At 45.0% G+C, this 18,847-nt stretch overlaps 1 protein-coding gene across 1 annotated transcript in view; it reads left to right on the top strand.

Annotated features, from left to right (window-relative positions):
- Positions 1-18,847, top strand: part of SKIC3 (SKI3 subunit of superkiller complex) — a 1,397,627-nt gene that overhangs the window by 1,092,458 nt on the left and 286,322 nt on the right. The window contains exon 34 of the mRNA XM_078675399.1: positions 8,964-9,075. Within this exon, the coding sequence (XP_078531525.1) occupies positions 8,964-9,075 (112 nt within the window). The remainder of the gene's footprint in view (positions 1-8,963; positions 9,076-18,847) is intronic.

The raw sequence follows: 18,847 nt of genomic DNA, 5'->3' as shown, positions 1-18,847 counted from the left end.
CATACTATACACTGGTCCGACTTTCGAAGATGGTTGTTATCCAGTCCCCTTCACGTTTACGGTGTGAAAGGGAGGATGGGACTTTTTAACATACGGTTTGGAGCTGCACTGCATTGCAGGCCTTTTGGCGCAGAGTATCGTCATGCTTAAGTGAGGTGCTGTCATGGGAGCTCCCACTCGACCCATGACTCTTCCTCCTACACAGAACAGATGACATCGAGGGAAATAAATACAAGCAACATTTACTGTTCTTAGCCCTCACTATCGCCAAGCGCGACATTGCCCACATGTAGAAAGGGTCTTCTCCCCGACTATAGGCCAACGGAAGACCGAACTAGACGGATGTATGGGTGCAGGAATCACTGTTTTTAGCCTGTGGCTGCCCAAAAAAGCACAGGAAAATCTGGGCCCGTTGGGCGACATATCAAGGGATAGATCTCCTTCCCCCCTACCATCCTTGATCTCTGATAGGAGCCATTATCTATGCACATATTCACAGAACGAACCACTCCATATTATATGACAGCCCATTGCTCTACTATGGTATCATATGTAAACTTAACAAAATCTAGTACAGTCTGCACTTTGTTTAAGTTATGTAACTTGCACATTTTGCAGGCCTTGCAATTGTTAAAAAATGTTGGTAATCCTGCTGTATCTTATTTCCTACACGTCTTTGTAGGGCTGTGGCCCGAAATTCAATGGAATAACCGAATAAAGTTTGTTGTTAAAAAAAAAAAAAGAATTTCGTGTAACATTTAGGGTTGCAGGTAGAACTCATATCCACTCTTTGGCTTTAATTTTACAAATCGTTATACCACCTGTACCAAAATCTAGAATTGCGATTTCCTAATTGTGATTCTTAGCGGATCGCAATGAGGATATCTCAATTCCTGATGTTAGAAAACTTACATCTTTTAAATAGTGATTCATAGTGGATTGCAAATAGACATACCTCATGAATATTAATGAGGTAAGTGGCAGTCAGCAACCCATTAGGAATCACAGGAATGGTAACCTGCTGAGGTCAGCAGACGACCATGTCTGTGATTGCTTTTTAATAAAGCAGTTTTTTTTAATGCACCCGGTTTTCCTTCAAGGACCCCAACGGCACTGTGAGAAAGTGCCATCTTTCTTGCCTTGGTATGCCCCCACTTTTATTTTGAACTGCTGATGAACTTTGACTGAGTGTGCCCTGGGTCCCTGCCAACCAGGTACCCAGGGCCTGTGTTCCTTCCCTACAAAGAAAAGCTATGCTGGAACAAAACACCCAATTGGCATCTCTGGCCACCTGTCAACCTCCAGTAAATGGTACCCTAGGTACCCAGGGCATGGTGACCAGAGAAGACCTCTGAGGGCTGCAGCACTTATTGTGCCACCCTCAGGGACCCTGTACCCTGGCACCCACACACTGCCTTTGCAGGCTGAGTGCCTAAGTACAGAGCTAAGCGGTACAAAAGGGGGTGGTGATGGACGGAGCATCTGAATCAATCAAACACTCACACCCAGTCAACAGATCTGGGTTTAATCCATCACCGTTCTTTAGCCAACTCTGCCACCCCAGTTCAGACATGCCCATATGCAAATCAGTCTGACCTTGTGCCTCATGGGAACAGTCCAGCCCGAACTGCCGAGCCATGCCTTCCCTGGACCGGAATCAAGCTTCCTAGGACCGGTTTCTGGCATTCCAGCCGTCTTCAGCCAGGCTTGCTTGAATCCAGTGGCAAAGTGAGCAAGGGACTCACGTCTGAGCATACCCTGCCAACTTATGGCGACAAAGCGGTACAAAAGGGGGTGGTGATGGACGGAACATCTGAACCAATCAAACACTCACACCAGTCAACAGATCTGGGTTTAATCCATCGCCGTTCTTTAGCCCACTCTGCCACCCCAGTTCAGACATGGCCATATGCAAGTCAGTCTGACCCTGTGCCTCATGGGAACAGTCCAGCCCGAACTGCCGAGCCATGCCTTCCCTGGACCGGAATCAAGCTTCCTAGGACCGGTTTCTGGCATTCCAGCCGTCTTCAGCCTGTCTTGCTTGAATCTAGTGGCAAAGTGAGCAAGGGACTCACGTCTGAGCATACCCTGCCAACTTATGGCGACAAATCGGTACAAAAGGGGGTGGTGATGGACGGAGCATCTGAACCAATCAAACACTCACACCCCGTCAACAGATCTGGGTTTAATCCATCACCGTTCTTTAAGTACAGAGCTAAAGCAAGAGTCGACATGGCACACATCCCTGTGTGCCATGCCCACAGAACCCACTGCCCTGGCATACTTCAGTCACCCCTCTAGCTGGGTGCCCTATGCCAGAGGTGAGGGCACCGGGGCATGAGCCCTGTGCCCCTACAGTACCCAGGGCCATTCCTGGGCACTGTAAGTGCAGTGATGCCATTTAAGAGTATATGGTGCTGGGAGGTCGTCATTACGAACTCCACAGCACCATAATGACTACACTGAAGACTGACCAGTTTGGTCCCAAACTTCTCAGCACATTAAACCCGCACTGATGCCAGTGTGGGATTTAATGTAAAATGCACTAGAGGGCATCTTAGAGATGCCCTCCAAAACCCGAACCTACAATCCACGTCTGGGCTGAGTGGCTGCAGAGGCTGCCACACAGCAGACATGTTGCTGGACCCCTGGGTGGAGAGCCCCCCGCTCTCCTGGGCCTGCAACAATGCACATCCTGGGCGAGGTGATATGTCTCCTCCCCCAGGATGGAAAGGGGGAAGCTTCAAAGGCATACTGCCTCTGAGAGCTTCTCCAGACCATTTGCTGTACCCAGCAACCAGCCCCCCACCAGGCCTACCCCCACCCTGGCGGGAAGACTGGCTGGAAAAACTACGTCAGGAAGGGGGGGTGCCAACCTGTGCCAACTCCACCCCTCAGGTGGAGGAGGCGAGGTGAAGCACGACCCCAGACCCCGGCCATCTTGTAGATGGGGAGTCCTGCCCCATCCCAGCTAGACTCCTGCCCCCTCCCCCGGAAGAGGAGCAGGCTAGGGGGTGTACTAACCCCAGGGCAGGGACCCATTGGTCCCTGCCCTTGCCCTACCTGTAACGCCCCTAAATTCAGTATTTAGGGGCTCCCTGAACCTTCCTTCCTTAGATCCTGATATCAAAAAGAAGAAAGAAGGTCAAGAAGAAGAAGAAGACCCGCCGTGCAGCTGCTAACAGGACAACCACAACTGACTTGGCCCCAGCCCTACCGGCCTGTTGATCCTGGAACCTGCTCCTGCCTAAACCCGGCGACCTCCGCGGACAGCAACCTTGGGACACCCAGAGGACCTGCCTGCCTTGACCCTCTCGACGATTGGGACTCCCATCAGCAGAGGCTCTGCTGCAACAACCCACCTGGTGCCCACCAGGAAGCTCCAGGCCAGCCCACTCTGCACCAGCCGAGCCCGGGCTGGGCAAACCTGAAACAAGACCACGAGGACGTTCCCCCGGCGACTGGGACCCGAAGTCCAGTGCCCAAAGACCCTCCACGACGAACCAGCCGACACCTACGGACTCAGGACCAGGGGCCACCCCAACCGCGACCAGCGGAGGGTAAGCTTTTCCGACACCCCTGCACCTGGCGCCCTTCAGCCCCCTGTGCCTCCCTTTGGGGTACCTACCTGTGCTCCAACTTACCTGTCGAAGTGCTGGTCGCCCCTGGAGAGTCACCGTCCCCGAGCCTGCAGCCTTTGTTCCTTTTTCAAGATCCTCATTGGATAACATTGAGCGCCCGACGGATCAAAAGCACTCTGCACCCAGCCGCCCGAGTGCCGCTGGCTGTGACCTCTTTGCCCTATCCTACTTCCCCCCCTTGCCCAGAGCAAGTGACCAGGAGACCAGCTCCCAAAGCCGCGTGGCCTGTTAGCCAGCAGCCACCAACCGAAGGCCCCCTTTCCCTCATTGGATAACATTGGGTCTACCTACCCCTGCACCCGGCCGCCCCTGCGCCGCTGGGACTGAACTAACTGTACTTACCTGACCCTGGGGGACCCCTGAGTCTATGCCCAGAACCCTAACTTCACCAACCAAGTACTCACCTGGAAACCGGTAATTCACTTACCTGCCATTGGATAACATTGACCCATTTTTGACTCGTAAATGTTCAAAGTGTGAAGTTTTGAAAACTGAAAATATTCCTATAAAATCAGCCAAAGTCCGAATTCGAAAATACTCACCTGTGATCAGGAGAAAAGCCAGTACTGTACTGTTCAGCACAGTACTGAACTGCAAAAGTAATCCCTAGCGGGGCTACTAATAACCTGTATTTTCTCCATAGGAACCCATTGTCTGCTTTTCTATGAAATTTCTTCTGTCTACTTTTGAAAATTGAAAATATTCTTTAAAAATCGCACAACATACTGAAACGCAATTACCTACCTGTTTGGAGTTGAGCTCCCAGTGCTGGCCCTAGGAGACTAGTGCTGGGTTACAAAAGTAACCCGATCGTACTTTACCTGTAACCTGAATTTCCTCCCATTGAATTTCATTGTGAGAATCACCTCGAAAAGTTTCTAAGTGTGAACTTTTAAGACAGCTTTATATTCAGAAAAATCATCACTGTAACTAAAACTTTTTTGCTAATCTGGTTTCAGCTTAGACCCCAGGACTGAATCCAAGATCTAGTCCTGGAACTACCAAAGTAATCCATAAAGTAATCAACTGTACTTTCCTAAGAAAACCCATTGAGCTCAATGCTAGAGTGTGTTTCAGAACTGTATTGCTATTAGCTAACCTGTGATTATTGTGTGTACAAACTTATTGCTCCTCTGCAAAGTATTTACCTGAGAGTACTCTTATCTCAAAAAGTATATTTTTATAACTGTTGGTACTAAAAATAAAACAACTATATCTAAGGATATAATAACAATTGGCCTGGAGTTCAGTTCTTGAGTGTGTGAAACCTTTTGCTGACTGAGTGTGTACAACAAATGCTTTACACTGTCCTCTGGCACTGCCTTACTGCTCGACCAAGCTACCACTTTGGAGAGTAAGGTCAGTTCGGACTTTAACCTCTGTTAAACCTTTGGGGTTTGTGGACTATATACACACTGTACTGCCTTATTGTCCAGTATATATAGAGCCACCTTCTCACAGGCACCACATCCTCTGAACCTGGATCCGAGCCAGTCTGCGCCGGAGCCACTGGCGATGCCGCAGAGGATCCCGCACGCGGCAAGGGATCCGCAGACGTCCCAGGAGGGGAAGGAGGAGGGGAGAAGCCAGCTAGGCCTGCAAAGCTGCCGCATATGTCTCCATCTGGGCTCTAGACGCCCCCACTCCGGGAAACTGCGGATAGGGGGACGGCGTGCGGGCCGCACCACCCACGGAGAGCCCACGCCCCCAACAGGACGTGAACCAGCCCTCGGGGACAAATTGCGACACTTACCGACAGGTGAGCAACGCTCCTGCGGCCTGGGAGAAGGCCGATGTCAAAGACTGAGGTGGAGACTCCTGAAACCCTCCGCAGGGGCCGGATGTGGTGACGATGCCGACCTGGACATACGAGGTGAAAGAAGTTTCATCCGGCGCCCCCGCCGGGACTTCAGTTTCATCTGCTGGCACGACTCCCAATCAGTGGAGTCGTAGTGTTCCCCCAAACACTACATGCAGATGGGGTGTCCGTCACCGACATCTAGGGCGCACAAGACAAGCACGTCTTAAAGCCCGAAGGCATTCGCACACTGCTCTCACACACACGCAACCAGCGTTAAAGGGAAAAAGGCCCAATCAGGCCAGAGCATGAGTCGGATCCGCGAAAAGGAAAAAACTGATGTAGGTGCGCTGGGCTTATGTGAGCTCGCTGACGTCGCGGATATCAGGGCGGAGTCGCGTGATGCCCCCTGGCACGCAGGGATGCTGGGCAAAAAGATTTTCGGGATCCAGTCTCACGCCTGGGGATAATTCTACGTCAAGGAATCTGCGGCTAGTCGTCTCTATCAGATACAGAATCCCAGTGGTATGTATGAATGTTTTGGGACCGGATTACAGCCGTAAAACATTCATGTTTTTACCAACTACTAAAAGGTAGTGGTAACCATTCGCAAATGGGAAGGCGCCCCTTTGAGAACTGCCTACTCTTAAGAAAGTAAACTTTAAAGTTTCATTTTTTTCTTTTTAAACACATCACATTTTCCGTGAAGGAAAACCGGATGCATTACATAAAATTGCTTTATTAAAAAGCAATCACAGACAAAAGATTTTCCGGATCCAGTCTCATGCCTGGGGATAATTCTACGTTAAGGAATCTGTGGCTAGAATCGTCTCTACCAGATGCATCGTTACCAAAGGTAAATAATTCGTACATTTGGAAGGGATGCCCTTATCATACCCCTTCCACATACCGAATCGGTATGTATGTGCAATTGCATGTTGCGATTCGGTAATTTGTTACTGAATCTCAATTTGTTCTTACATAAGAAAAAGCATTTTTGCTGTCTGAAACTGCGCGATTGTGCTGTTTCAGACCGCAAAAATGGTTTGTACATATGACCCATTGTTCCTTAGTGTCCAATTTAATAAACTAAAGTACAGCTCATATAATGCAGTGCTTTTTTAAATGACAATTCATGCCTGGAAACACAGTGTTTAACCTAATTGGATTGATCAGCAATACTATTTGCCCACTGAAATTTGCTTGCGTGATTACTGAGTTTTAATTTCTACACTAAACTTACATTTGCTGTTCATGTGGTGCATTTAATGGAATGGATATGATTTGCCATTTTACTACACAGTAGGTGCAATCCTTCAATCCTTTTTTCAGCTGGGATATTTTAGGATTTCTTCTTTTGGTTTTGCCATAGTTGGGTCTTTGCAGTCAGTCTTTGTAGTAGGTCATGAGGGATAAAAAATAATTTGTTCAAAGGAAGCCTCATTACCTTTTGCTTTGACCACCAGACCAATTAAAATCAGTTTGAAGACTGTTATGAAGAAGCTAAAATCTATTCCCTACTCTGGCTGTAATTCCACTTGCAACGTGGATGACTTTTATTCTTATATCACTGAAGGAAATTGCAAAATGTGTTCACAAATACAAACCTTAAAATATGCTACACTTTCACAAATTCTAGGTTGCCCATAATAACATATTCTACCCCTCATGCGAAAATTGAACTTCAGACAATGCTGTCCAGCCATATATTATTTTCAGTCATTACCTGTTCCTTTGGCTTGTTACTGCTTGAACTAATTTTTTATCAGCTCTAAGCAGGAGGAGACTATGGGCCATATGTAGGTAATCTCAATTTACCTATTCTTAAATACCGAATTTTACTGATTCGGTATTTAAAAATAGGTAAATGGGATGTAGATAATTATTCGTTAAATTTTACCGAATCGGTAGGATTCGATAATTAAGAATCTGTATTTACCGATTCTGTAATTCCCATTCATCCCTATGGGCCTGGAGGCCCATAGGAATGAATGGGAAGCCATTCAGTATTACTGATTCGGTAAATACCGGATCGGTAATAGGGGGATCATTTTCAAGGGTGGCAGGGTGTCACATTGACACCCTGTTGCACCCCTGAATAGTGCATGGGTGCACATGTGGCCCACATACATGCCCTAAGGGCATGTATGTCTGCCACATCGCACTGTTGCAAAAACAAAATAATTGCTTTTACAAAGGTTTTCGATATTTACCACCAACTTGTAGTTGGTGGTAAATAACGACTCCTTAACTCAGGAATGCACTAAAGTGCTCCCTACATTACGGATTCTGTAATTTACCGATTGCTTAAATTACCGATTCGGTAAAATACCGAATCCAGGAATCATGCCACCTACATCTCAAAAGCCAAATACCGGTCGGTAACGGCCGAAATTCGGTCATTTCGGCCGTTACCGACCGGTATTGGGCGACCTACATCTGGCCCCTGATCCGTAAACTGATATCTAAGACACAATTAAATGTGCTGGCTTGTTTAAAATCTTTGTAGATATGTATGAATGAATGTTTTTAGTCTCTTGACTGTTTTACATTTTACTATTTTTATTGTTGTCTTTTTTAATTGGCTTGGATACATATTAGCATAACTTGTAATGTATCTCTTTTTTATAAATATTTATGAAATCATATCTGTAGAATACTTTTTATGCCGGTATTGCATCGGCGAAACAAAAGTTTGATTGATGTTCTTGGGGCCCTAATCCTTTTTCTATCTAGTATTAATGAAAGGATTTATAACAGCTCTCTGTCCCGTCCGCAGTTTATTACATTCAGTATCAGCTCACTGCATCCTGTATTCGCTCACTTCCACATGTCTTAGATCTGCTTCCAGATTTTCTTCATTCCACCAGCTTATTAGCTGAATGCATTTGATAGTTCTCTTGCACCAGCATTAACTCAGTGCCTCATATTTATTATTGTTGGCCATATTTGTTCTAATGGAGTATCAGGTCTTCACTCCCCTCCTCTGACCATGGAAGATAGAATGCTTAGAGTCATTTGCTTGCCTACATGCCTGTCCACCGTGACTGCCAAAAGAGATGCTCTTCAGTACTCTGTGTCAGGCAAGAGAGGCAGACATCTAAAGAATGTTAGCAGTGTGATTCAGACCTCCAACTGAACTGCTGCTATCTTGGACTCTGTGCTTAGAGCTGTAAAAGCAGGTATTTTAGAATAGGTTTTGTTGTTTGTGACTTTCCTGGTCTCTCTACCCTCCATTGTGACTGAGCAGCCAGTGAAAGGACATTATTGTCTATAGATGAGGGCTGGGCGGCCACTGTGGCATACTGCTTAGTTTCCCCAGAATCTGGAGTGTTCTGGTACTGTACACAGAATCAGCCTCAAAATAAGCATTATTACTCATTGTAAATAAGTTTCAGAATGTAATATGCCCTTTATCTCACTACAGGCTTTTGGTTGTACATATAAAGACCCTCTTTTTGTCAATTTTGTGGCTCCTCTCTTTTACACTTTGTCCTATATTTGAGTATTGTTTTTCTTAATAGAAATCACAGCTCTACACTGCAATTAATCTTTTGGCATCTGGAAGTCTGTCATCTGATAACAAAAAGGATAACGCTCTGAAGACCATCCAAAGGGCGGTCCATCTTTTTCCAGGTAAATCATCACATAAATATGTACATATCTTTTCTGAGTGTCATATAAGTACTGATTTTACCCTCACTTCTACATTGTAAACAGTTTGCACTGATTTTTTTTAGCTAATAGAAATATGAATTAATCGATCAGGCACTGAATAATCAGTGTAACTAATATAACACTTATTCAGCTACCACTGTAATATCATCTAATAACAGAAGTATTACTCATACTATTACACCCTTAAAATGTTCACTGTGTTATCCTGCAACCACTAACATCAACTAACCAGTCGTGACGTTAAACCACATTATTGCATTCACCATCCTACCTGAGCTCCAACTGAATCTGTGTACCAATATTGACAACGCAAAGGCTGGGAACTTTAGTCCGCCTTACAGTCCAAGAGATATATCTCATCAAAAGAAAGTCTGTCCTTAATCATCTCGATCACTTAGCCATCTCAACCACTCCTCAACTCAAAATGGCAGACAAGGAGAGCAGATCATCCTACAAGAAAGTGAAAGCAGAACCAACCACCTCAGACTCACCGATAAAGGCCAGACCAGACCTAAATAGCACAATGGACATGATACTAAAAAAACTATCAGAGGTCCATGACCTGGCTAAGTCCATGAAACAAAATACAGACGCAATGCAACTAGAACTAACTGCAATCCGCACTGATATGAAAACTATGAATACGAAAATTGGTGAAGCAGAACAAAGAATAAGCAACGTTGAAGACATGACCTCTCAGGCTACCAAAGAAATCAAACATCTCCTCAACATCACCAGTGAGCTCAAGAAACAGAATGCAGAATTGGAAGACCGAAATAGGAGAGGGAACGTACGTATCTTTGGTATTTCGAAAGGTTCAGAATCTGATGCAGGATCATGCGTAGCCTTCCTCGAATCTTGGATACCGATGATAACGGGGATTAACTTCCATCATGGCCTGGAACTGGACCGAGCCCACAGAATCCCGTCGTTCAACCCTTTAAATAGAAAAGGCTCTCGCCCCATGATCTGCAAACCACTCCGCTACCAGCACACAGAAGCCATCTTAAACTTCGCCAGAAAAAGTCACCACGTCACCTGGGAAGGCCAAAGGATAACCTTTACACAGGACTATTCCAAAGATACAGTCGACACAAGTAAAAGATTCCTACAACTTCGGGACAATCTGAGGAAGAAAAACATTCAATTCTCTTTTGCAGGACCCTCGAAATTTAGAATAGTAGAGAATGGGAAACCAAGCATCTTTACAAACCCCCAAGACCTCGCACGTCACCTGGAAGAAAGCCCTACCCAGGAGATGGACATTTCTGGTGGATCCTCCAACAAGCGAAAAACTTGATATCCTTTATTCTGTACTCTTTGCACCATTACTTTGCTTTTACACAAGTGTCGTCAAAAGAAGTTTTGTATAATGTGCTCCTGTACATTTAGGCATAATCAGTGTTAAGTACTTGTTAACTTTTAAACCTCATGTTAAGTCACGACTCTTGCTTCCAGAGATTAGTTTTTGCTCCTGAGTTAGCGGTGCCAACACACCTTATGACAATGCCGTTTACCCCTGGAAGTTCAATGTCCAACGTTCAATGTCCGTCAGAGGTGCTGCAGCACTTTCTGTTATTCAATTTATATATGCTCAATGATGTTCCTAGTTAAACCTGCCCAGTCCAGAATAGCCGAACAGTCTATGCCTATAATCGTAAGAGTAACTCTCTGATTAACATTTCTCTCACAGTTTCAATCAAGTTCTTCCTGACATAACAATGTAAAAACCTCAGTGTTGCCTTCAGACGGATCTGCCGTCGCAGCTCCTAAGTTCGAGTTCATGGAGGGAGGGAGGGAGGATGGATGGGAAGGGTAAAGGGAGGTGGGAGGGGGAGGAGGATGGGAGATAATGTATTTTTGGCTGTTTCCCCTATGTCTTTATTCTTTTTTCTGTCTTACTGTTTATTCAGATTCTGTTGTAGTGTCAGATACAACTGCACAATACATTTACTTAACGTCAAAGCCCTAGTAGACACCATCAGGAGAAGCTTATCCCTAAGTCTTTGACCCATAATTGGCGACAACAAACACCTAAATGGCACAGAATAGAGCCTTAGCAGAGAACCTTAATATTGTATCTCTGAACTTTAAAGGCCTCAACCACCCAGTGAAGCGCAGATTTTTTTTTTTATATTTAGCGAAAACCAAAGGGGACATCATCCTCCTGCAAGAAACGAAACTCTCAGAAGAGGATGTAGGTTTCATAAAGCATAACTGAATCTCTCATGTCTTATGTTCCCCGGCAGACCATAAGAAAAAAGGAGTGATTACCATCATTGCTAAAAAAGCCAATATTACGACTTTCTCAAGCTTCCACGATGAAGATGGTAGACGCTTAATCACACGCCTCCAGAGAGGTGATGACTCCATCCATGTAGTCAATATATATGGCCCTAACACCGACGTACCCAAGTTCTGGGAGAAGGTCTGCAATAATCTCGAGAGTCTCCCTCAGGATGACCTCATCATAGTCGGAGGGGACTTCAACTTGCCGTTAGACCCACACATAGACCGCCAATCTAAATGCAAATACCAACCCTCCCGCTCACATGAAATCCTCAATAAAATATGCTCTAAATATAACCTAAGGGATGTGTGGCGTCTCCAACACCCAGACGCAAGAGACTACACATTTTACTCGGCCCCTCATAACTCCTATTCTAGGATTAACTACATCCTACTCTCAGGTGCTTTCACACACTTCATAGACGAAACAGACATAGCCCCCAAACTAGCCTCCGATCATTCTTGCATCAGCGCCAAACTCGCAGGTACACATACCATTCTACCCCCAAAAAGATAGCAGTTCAACGATGACATACTCTCTGACCCAGTAAACAAAATAAAGATTGCATCCGCAATTAGGGAATACATTGAACTAAATGACATTCCTGAAACGCGCACATCCACTTTATGGGACGCACTTAAAGCGACTGTTAGAGGTGTCATTATCAGTACTAAGGCGCAAATTAATAAAAAACGAAATCAAGAACTGGAATCGCTAGAGAAAGAAATCAGGTCACTCGAGATAACGCATTCTGCGAATATAGATAATAAGGACACCCGTGATCTTTTGATCAAGAAGAAATATGAATACAATAAAATAATAAGTAAGCACGCGGGTGTGTGGATTAATAAATTCAAGGCACTAAAATTATGTGAGGAAAATAAGGCAGGCAAATTGCTAGCGTCGTATCTCAAGCACAAACAGAAACAATTCACCATCTCATCGATTAGAGACTCCAAGAATATTGTCCAAACCAAACAAAACGAGATACTGAAGGCATTCCAAAACTTCTATGAGGATCTTTACAAAAATAAACAAACGATAGATCTAGAGAGCTGCACTAAATACCTAGAGACAATGAACCTACCAAAATTAACAGAAACTGATAGTTCAGCGCTAGGACCCCCATTTCTGAAAAGGAACTCTCAATTTCCATTAAATCCCTCATTAACAGAAAAGCCCCAGGCCCAGAGGGCTTCACTGCCTCCTTTTACAAAGAATTTGATAAGTCACTAAAGCCCACCTTATTAAAATTATTCAACTCTATAGCTAAGGAAGGCTGTGTATCCAAATCAATGGGTGAAGCCAATATTATCGTCATTCCCAAAGAGGGGAAGGACCCCCTGTTAACAAATAATTATAGACCAATCTTGCTTATCAATCTAGATTGCAAGATCTATGCAAAAATCCTAGCCAATAGACTAAATGCAAATCTGCCAAAGCTGATTAGTAACTAGGAGATGGGGTTTCTTAAATATTGCATGTCTAATGACAATACGAGATTACTTTACCACATCCTGGAAAAAGCTAAGATAATGCCCGTCCCTTCTATCGACATTAACCTAGCCGCAGAAAAAGCATTCAATAGGGTATTGTGGTCATTTTTAAAACAATGCATGTCATCTTTCAATCTGGGTGAGGCATATATCAATATGGTTCTTGCCCTACTGCCCGAATAGCTATTAATGGCTCCCTGTCAGAACCTTTCCATTTAGAACAGGGGGCCAGGTAGGGCTGTCCTCCCTCTCCTGCATTGTTTCTTTTGGCCCTAGAACCACTGATCACAGATATCAAACGTAATAACGATATAAGGGGTGTATCATTCGGAGAAACCAGAGTGAAGCTGGCCGCTTACGCGGATGATATCCTAGTGGTTACAGAGAACCCGAGTGATTCCATCAAAGCACTTATGTCCACCATAGAAAGATACTCTAGTCATTCTGGCTACAAATTAAACCGCGACAAGTCCGAAGTCAAACCCTGAACATCCGAGGTACCCGAGATATGTTAGGTGACTCTGGGCTTGCTTGGCAACCTGGTTACATTAAATATCTGGGGATTGAATTTGGCAGTACGATTCTGGAGACACTCCAGCGTAACGAAGCTAACACCCTAGGGAAAATTAAAAGTCTTCTTGATGCATGGTCCCTAAGATTCATAACCTGGTGGGGTAGGAATGAGACCATCAAAATGATGATCTCTCCCCTAGTTAACTATTTAATTACTGAGCTCCCCCTCCTTCTAACTGAGGACTTCCACCATAAACTAGACACCCTGCTCTCCAAATTCTTGTGGAAAGGGAAGAAAGCAATAATTAGCATGAAGAAACTCAGGTTAGATAAATCACTGGGTGGTATCAACCTCGCAGACTTCAAACTTTACCAGACGGCTTTTTTAGCAAAACAAGGCTCCCATTGGCTCGTTAAATCAGAAGACTACACCCCTGTATGGCTGGACATTGAGATATCAATCCTAATGAATCTCTCTCCTGCGGCCCTACTGACCACAAATCTCAAGGCGCTCACCTGCTCAAAGTCCTTGTTCAAGAACACAAAATCGGCCCTCCTGAAGATTGATACATTTCTAGACAGTAGTATTAAACGCTCCAACCTTGAATCACTATGGAACAATCATAAAATACTTTATAGGGGAAACCCTCTGCACAATGACTCCTGGGTTAACAAGGGTATCTTTTTTCCCCAGCAACTCTTCAACGGCGCTTACCCTCTCTCGTTCAAAGAAATACAAACTAATTACAATCTGGAACCAATTGAGTTCTATAACTTCCTAAAAATAAAATCAGCATTAAGTAAAGCAAAGTTAACTCTCCTCTCTCCTTCCCTCCTGAACTATCTTTCAAAGTTACATAAGCTAGGTCATCAGGTTTCCTTGATTTATAAGCTAATACGCCCCCAGCAATTTACCCTTAATAAGAAGTTGATAGCCTTTTGGTAATCGCAGTCCTCCTCCCTGATTTCGGAGCTGGACTGGACCAAAACTTGGGGCTCAACGCTGAGAAGCAAAATCAGCCCGGTACTTCCCCAGACAAAGTTTTGGCTATTGCATAAGGCCTACTAGACACCAGCCCGACTCCACTCACACAAAATTAGGGAGGACCCCATCTGTTGGAATTGCAAGGACAAAATTGGTGACCTAGATCACCTCCTACTCCAGTGCGTTTGTGCGATACCATTCTGGGATAAGGTCTTTGAATTCATATCCAACCTTTTTTCTTACTCCCCTAGTATAGATATATTGTCACTAGTCTTCGGTTTCCTCAAAGCAGAATCGCTGAATGAAAAAGATAGGACGCTCCTAGACCTACCTCTAACTGCTGCTGTTAAGATTATTCTCAACAATTGGAAAGACACACGCAAGGCCTCTTTTATTGGCTTGTTAAATTGGGTCACCAATCTAAGAGGCGCTAATAATGTATCCCTCCAGAACTCGCCATGGAAATCTTCTACCAGACACATGTGGGACACTCTTGATCTATACCTTCCTTCAAACAAACCGCCGTGGTTCATCACAAACACGCTAGACCATTTCACTCCAAAAGATCTGACTATTGCATCAGGACCTACTAGCTGCAACGGCTATCTTAACCCCCGCTCTCTGTGCTAAACCTCTCCAGTTGGGCATCTGTTCACACCTCCTGTCGCCACTGTCACGCTCGATCATCTTCAGGCAATCTCCCCTGACACTACATACGTCTTAAAATTGTTTTAACTATGTATTAAAATTGTTTTAAACTATGATTTCTTACTTATACCATTTTGCGCATTGATGTCACCTATGTTACCATCGCAATTGTTACTTTCTTATATGACTAATTGTGTATGTCCTTTCCGTATGTATTCTTCGTATGTCTTTTATATGATTTATAGTATGTAATGCTGTCTGGAAACAACCAATAAAAGTTGTTTGAAATAAAATTAAAAAAAATGTCACTGTGTTTGTCAATCAGAAATCGGTCATTTATTAGTACACATATTATTGAAGGGTGCTCCATTGTTGATGCTTTTCTTTCATATATTTACAACATATTGAACAACCGCAAGTATGTAGTATACACATGTAGTCTGTTCACTGAAAATACAAAGGTTAAAGTTGAAGTTATGGGTAACTTTAGTTTTGCAGCATATATGTACATGCTGAGCAATTATTTGGCCATCTAGTAATTGTGTCAAGAAACCTTTGTGTATTTTTTTTTTGGTGGTCCTTGGCGACCACGATTTGGTGGTAAATCCATCCCTTGTGTGACGGCAGACGCCGCACCGGAAGTTCCTGCACATGTTTGCCAACTTCAGATTCTTTTTTCTGCTGTTGGGTCTGGAAAAAAAACGGTGGAGCTCTGAAGAATTTTTTGAGAAAAGAAGGTAAGAAGTTAAAAAAAAAATTGCCAAAGAGCACAAGAGAATCCAAAGCGGAGAAGGGGAGCCTTCTCGATCCTGACGGGGGACCCTGTCGGTAAGAACAACGTGGTCAAGGAATAAAGAGGCAGAAAGCGGTCATGTGAAATGCTCCTTTTAAGTTTGGCCCCAACATGCCATCACAAGTTCGCCAAAGAGACCCCCCCATGAAGTCCAAAACCTTTGCCTGCCGAAGAACAAAGGCTGAAAAGTACAAGGTCTACAAAGACTAGAACAATATGCCATGTAGAGCTCTGACATGGTGCAGGAATCGCTCAAAGACTTCGGTTTATATAGCAATGATGAGGAGACAGTCGAAGAAGCTGAGACAGCACTCGGAGAGGAGTCGGATGGCAAAGTCTATGCAGCCAACACCGATAAAAGGCAGGCGCCGAGGAAGGCAGTGAAGGACGCCGAAAAGAATTAACTGACGGTAGCAAAACTGCTGAAATGCATAGATGGTAAACCCTCAGACTCAAAGTCCTCGAAAGCTGCCCCAGCGCCGAAACATCTGACAACTGAAGGTCTGCGCAAACTGAAAGAGCCACATGGGTCCCAAGAAAGACACAGATGGGGGCAACCCGTTGACAAAACCTTTGAAGACTCAGACTCCGACTCCAGAGAGGGTGAGAGAAAAGGGCAAGGACTCAACGATGAAGGAGCCCTTAATGCCTAAAAAGAGGACGTTGCCAGCCATGGACGCCAAACAAAGAGTGCTAGAGGTAGAACAAAAGAAATGAAGGCTTGAGGTGGAGATGGCAGCCCTGCTCCAGAGAAAGGAGGAGTTAGAGTACTCCTTGAAGTAGTTTTGAATCCCGAGAAAACCTTCAACAACCACCGAGGTCAAAGATGATCAAGGAGGCATGGAGGCCCTGGAACCTCCCGAGCCACATACGGAGGAACAAGAGGAGTGCTACAAGCTTGAGGCGGTAGAAGAAAGGGCAGTGTTCGACGAACAAAGCCAGTTTGAGGACACATGGCAGGATCGCGACGCAGAGTTGCCTGAAGATGTATAAACTTATCACTTGAGGCCTTCACCACCTGATGACCTGTCTCTTTACAGCAGCCTCATAAAGAGGGCTGCCGACACCTATGGGGTGCAGTCAGAAGAGGAGAAAGAAGAATCATGCTTCCTACTGGAGACAATAACATCCTCAGAGAAGGCATATCTAGATCTGCCAATGCTCCCAGCATCATCTATCAGGGTAAAGAGGCCTTCTGAGAGCCAGCCACAGCAAGGGCAGTGACACGACGAGTGGAGAAGTATAACTCAGGACCCCAGATACAAAAAAGAGCAACGTCCCAGCAGACTCGATTATTGCGTCCACCACAAGGGAAAGAAACAGTCTCCCTACATCAATGGGGCCACCACCAGCGAAGGAGAGCAAATGGCTTGATTTGGTGGGGAGACCAATGGAGAGAGAAGCTGCCACACAATGGAAGAGATTCGAACTCAAATGTGCTGCTTAACCACTACACACACCAGCAATGGGATGAGATAGAGGGCCTAATGCAACACCTCATTGAGGAATAGTGCAAGAGAGCCAATAGCATAACACAGGAAGGCAAGAATATTGCCAACACGTGCCTTAAATCCGCACTGGATGCTGCAGACATGGCCAGTAGATAAATGTGTACTGGAACAACGCTCAGGAGACATTTGTGGCTCAGAGTATGGGGAATTCAAAACTGAAATACAAGCCTCAGTAATCAACATGCCCTTTCCAGGCACTGCTCTGTTATGGCAAGCTGTGGATGCTACCCTACAGCAAATAAAGAAAGATGACACTGCAAAGGTCATGGGAGAATTCCAGTTCAGAGGAGAGGAGGTTCAGCAGACTGTAGGCCCACAGGCAGGCATTCACATCCGGGCACCAGCAACAGTAGCCTCAAAGTACCACACACCAAAGCCCAACTCCACAATGGCAACATTCAGCGAGGCAGTCCTTTCGGGGAAAGCCAACAGGAAGAAGACACCCTCCCAGGGGGAGGCTCAACAGGCAAGTGATTCTCCTACCACAGAACCCCACCACAAAACACAAGTGGGGGGAATGATAGGGTGATTCCTCAAGGAGTGGACGAAATTTACATCTGACAACTGGATTTTACAGATAATACGACATGGATTCAGTATATTACTCAGCAACAGACCTCCACACATGTCCCCTTAACTGTTTGGTCCCTGGTGGTAAGAGATCCCACAACTCAGAAAGGAAGCAAAAGAACTCTTCTAAAAAGAACTATACAAAGGGTTCCCCCAGGGGAAGCAGGCAGTGGGATCTACTTCCCCCTACTTTCTGGTCATAAAATAAGACCTGACACTAAGACCAATACTAGACAATAGATTTCTGAACAAGTTCATACGAACTCAGCATTTCAAGATGACTACACTGCAAGGAGTAACACCACTCCTAAGGAAAGGAGACTAGATGGCCACCTTATATTTAAAAGACACATACCTACAAGTACCAATGAACCAAGGGCACAAAAGAATATCTCAGGCTACTCTAAGACAATGTACATTACCAGTTCAGGGTGCTGCCATTCAGCATAAAATCAGCACCAAGCGTATTCACAAAGTGTATAGCAGTGGTAGCTGCCCACCTAAGAAGACAAGGAATCCATATCTATCCGTATCTAGACAACTGGCTAGTAAAGGAACATTCAAAGGAAAAATGCCACAAACATATGCAAACTTTGGTTGCCACACTTCAACACCTTGGTGTCACCATAAACCAGAAGAAATCCTCACCTCAAGCAAAACATGTGACAGTGTTCCTGGGAACAACCATGAACTCAATGACAGCATGAGCATACTCAGTCCAGAAAAGAGCAGAGGTGATGGCAGAACACACTCGCCTTTGCCAGAGAGGCCGGTCTTTGACAGTGAGGACTGCCATAAAGCTCATGGGCATGATAGCATCATGCATCCCACTAATTCTGCATACTAGATAACACATGCTCCCCATTCAGGAATGGATCTGCAATGGGTGGTCACAAGCAACAGGACGCTGGGAGGATCTAGTGG

The sequence above is a fragment of the Lissotriton helveticus genome, chromosome 2_1 (genome assembly GCF_964261635.1).
Source record: "Lissotriton helveticus chromosome 2_1, aLisHel1.1, whole genome shotgun sequence".
In the NCBI taxonomy this organism is placed as follows: domain Eukaryota; kingdom Metazoa; phylum Chordata; class Amphibia; order Caudata; family Salamandridae; genus Lissotriton; species Lissotriton helveticus.
The sequence above is the reverse complement of the archived record's forward strand: the minus strand, read 5'-3'. Positions and strand labels throughout refer to the sequence as shown.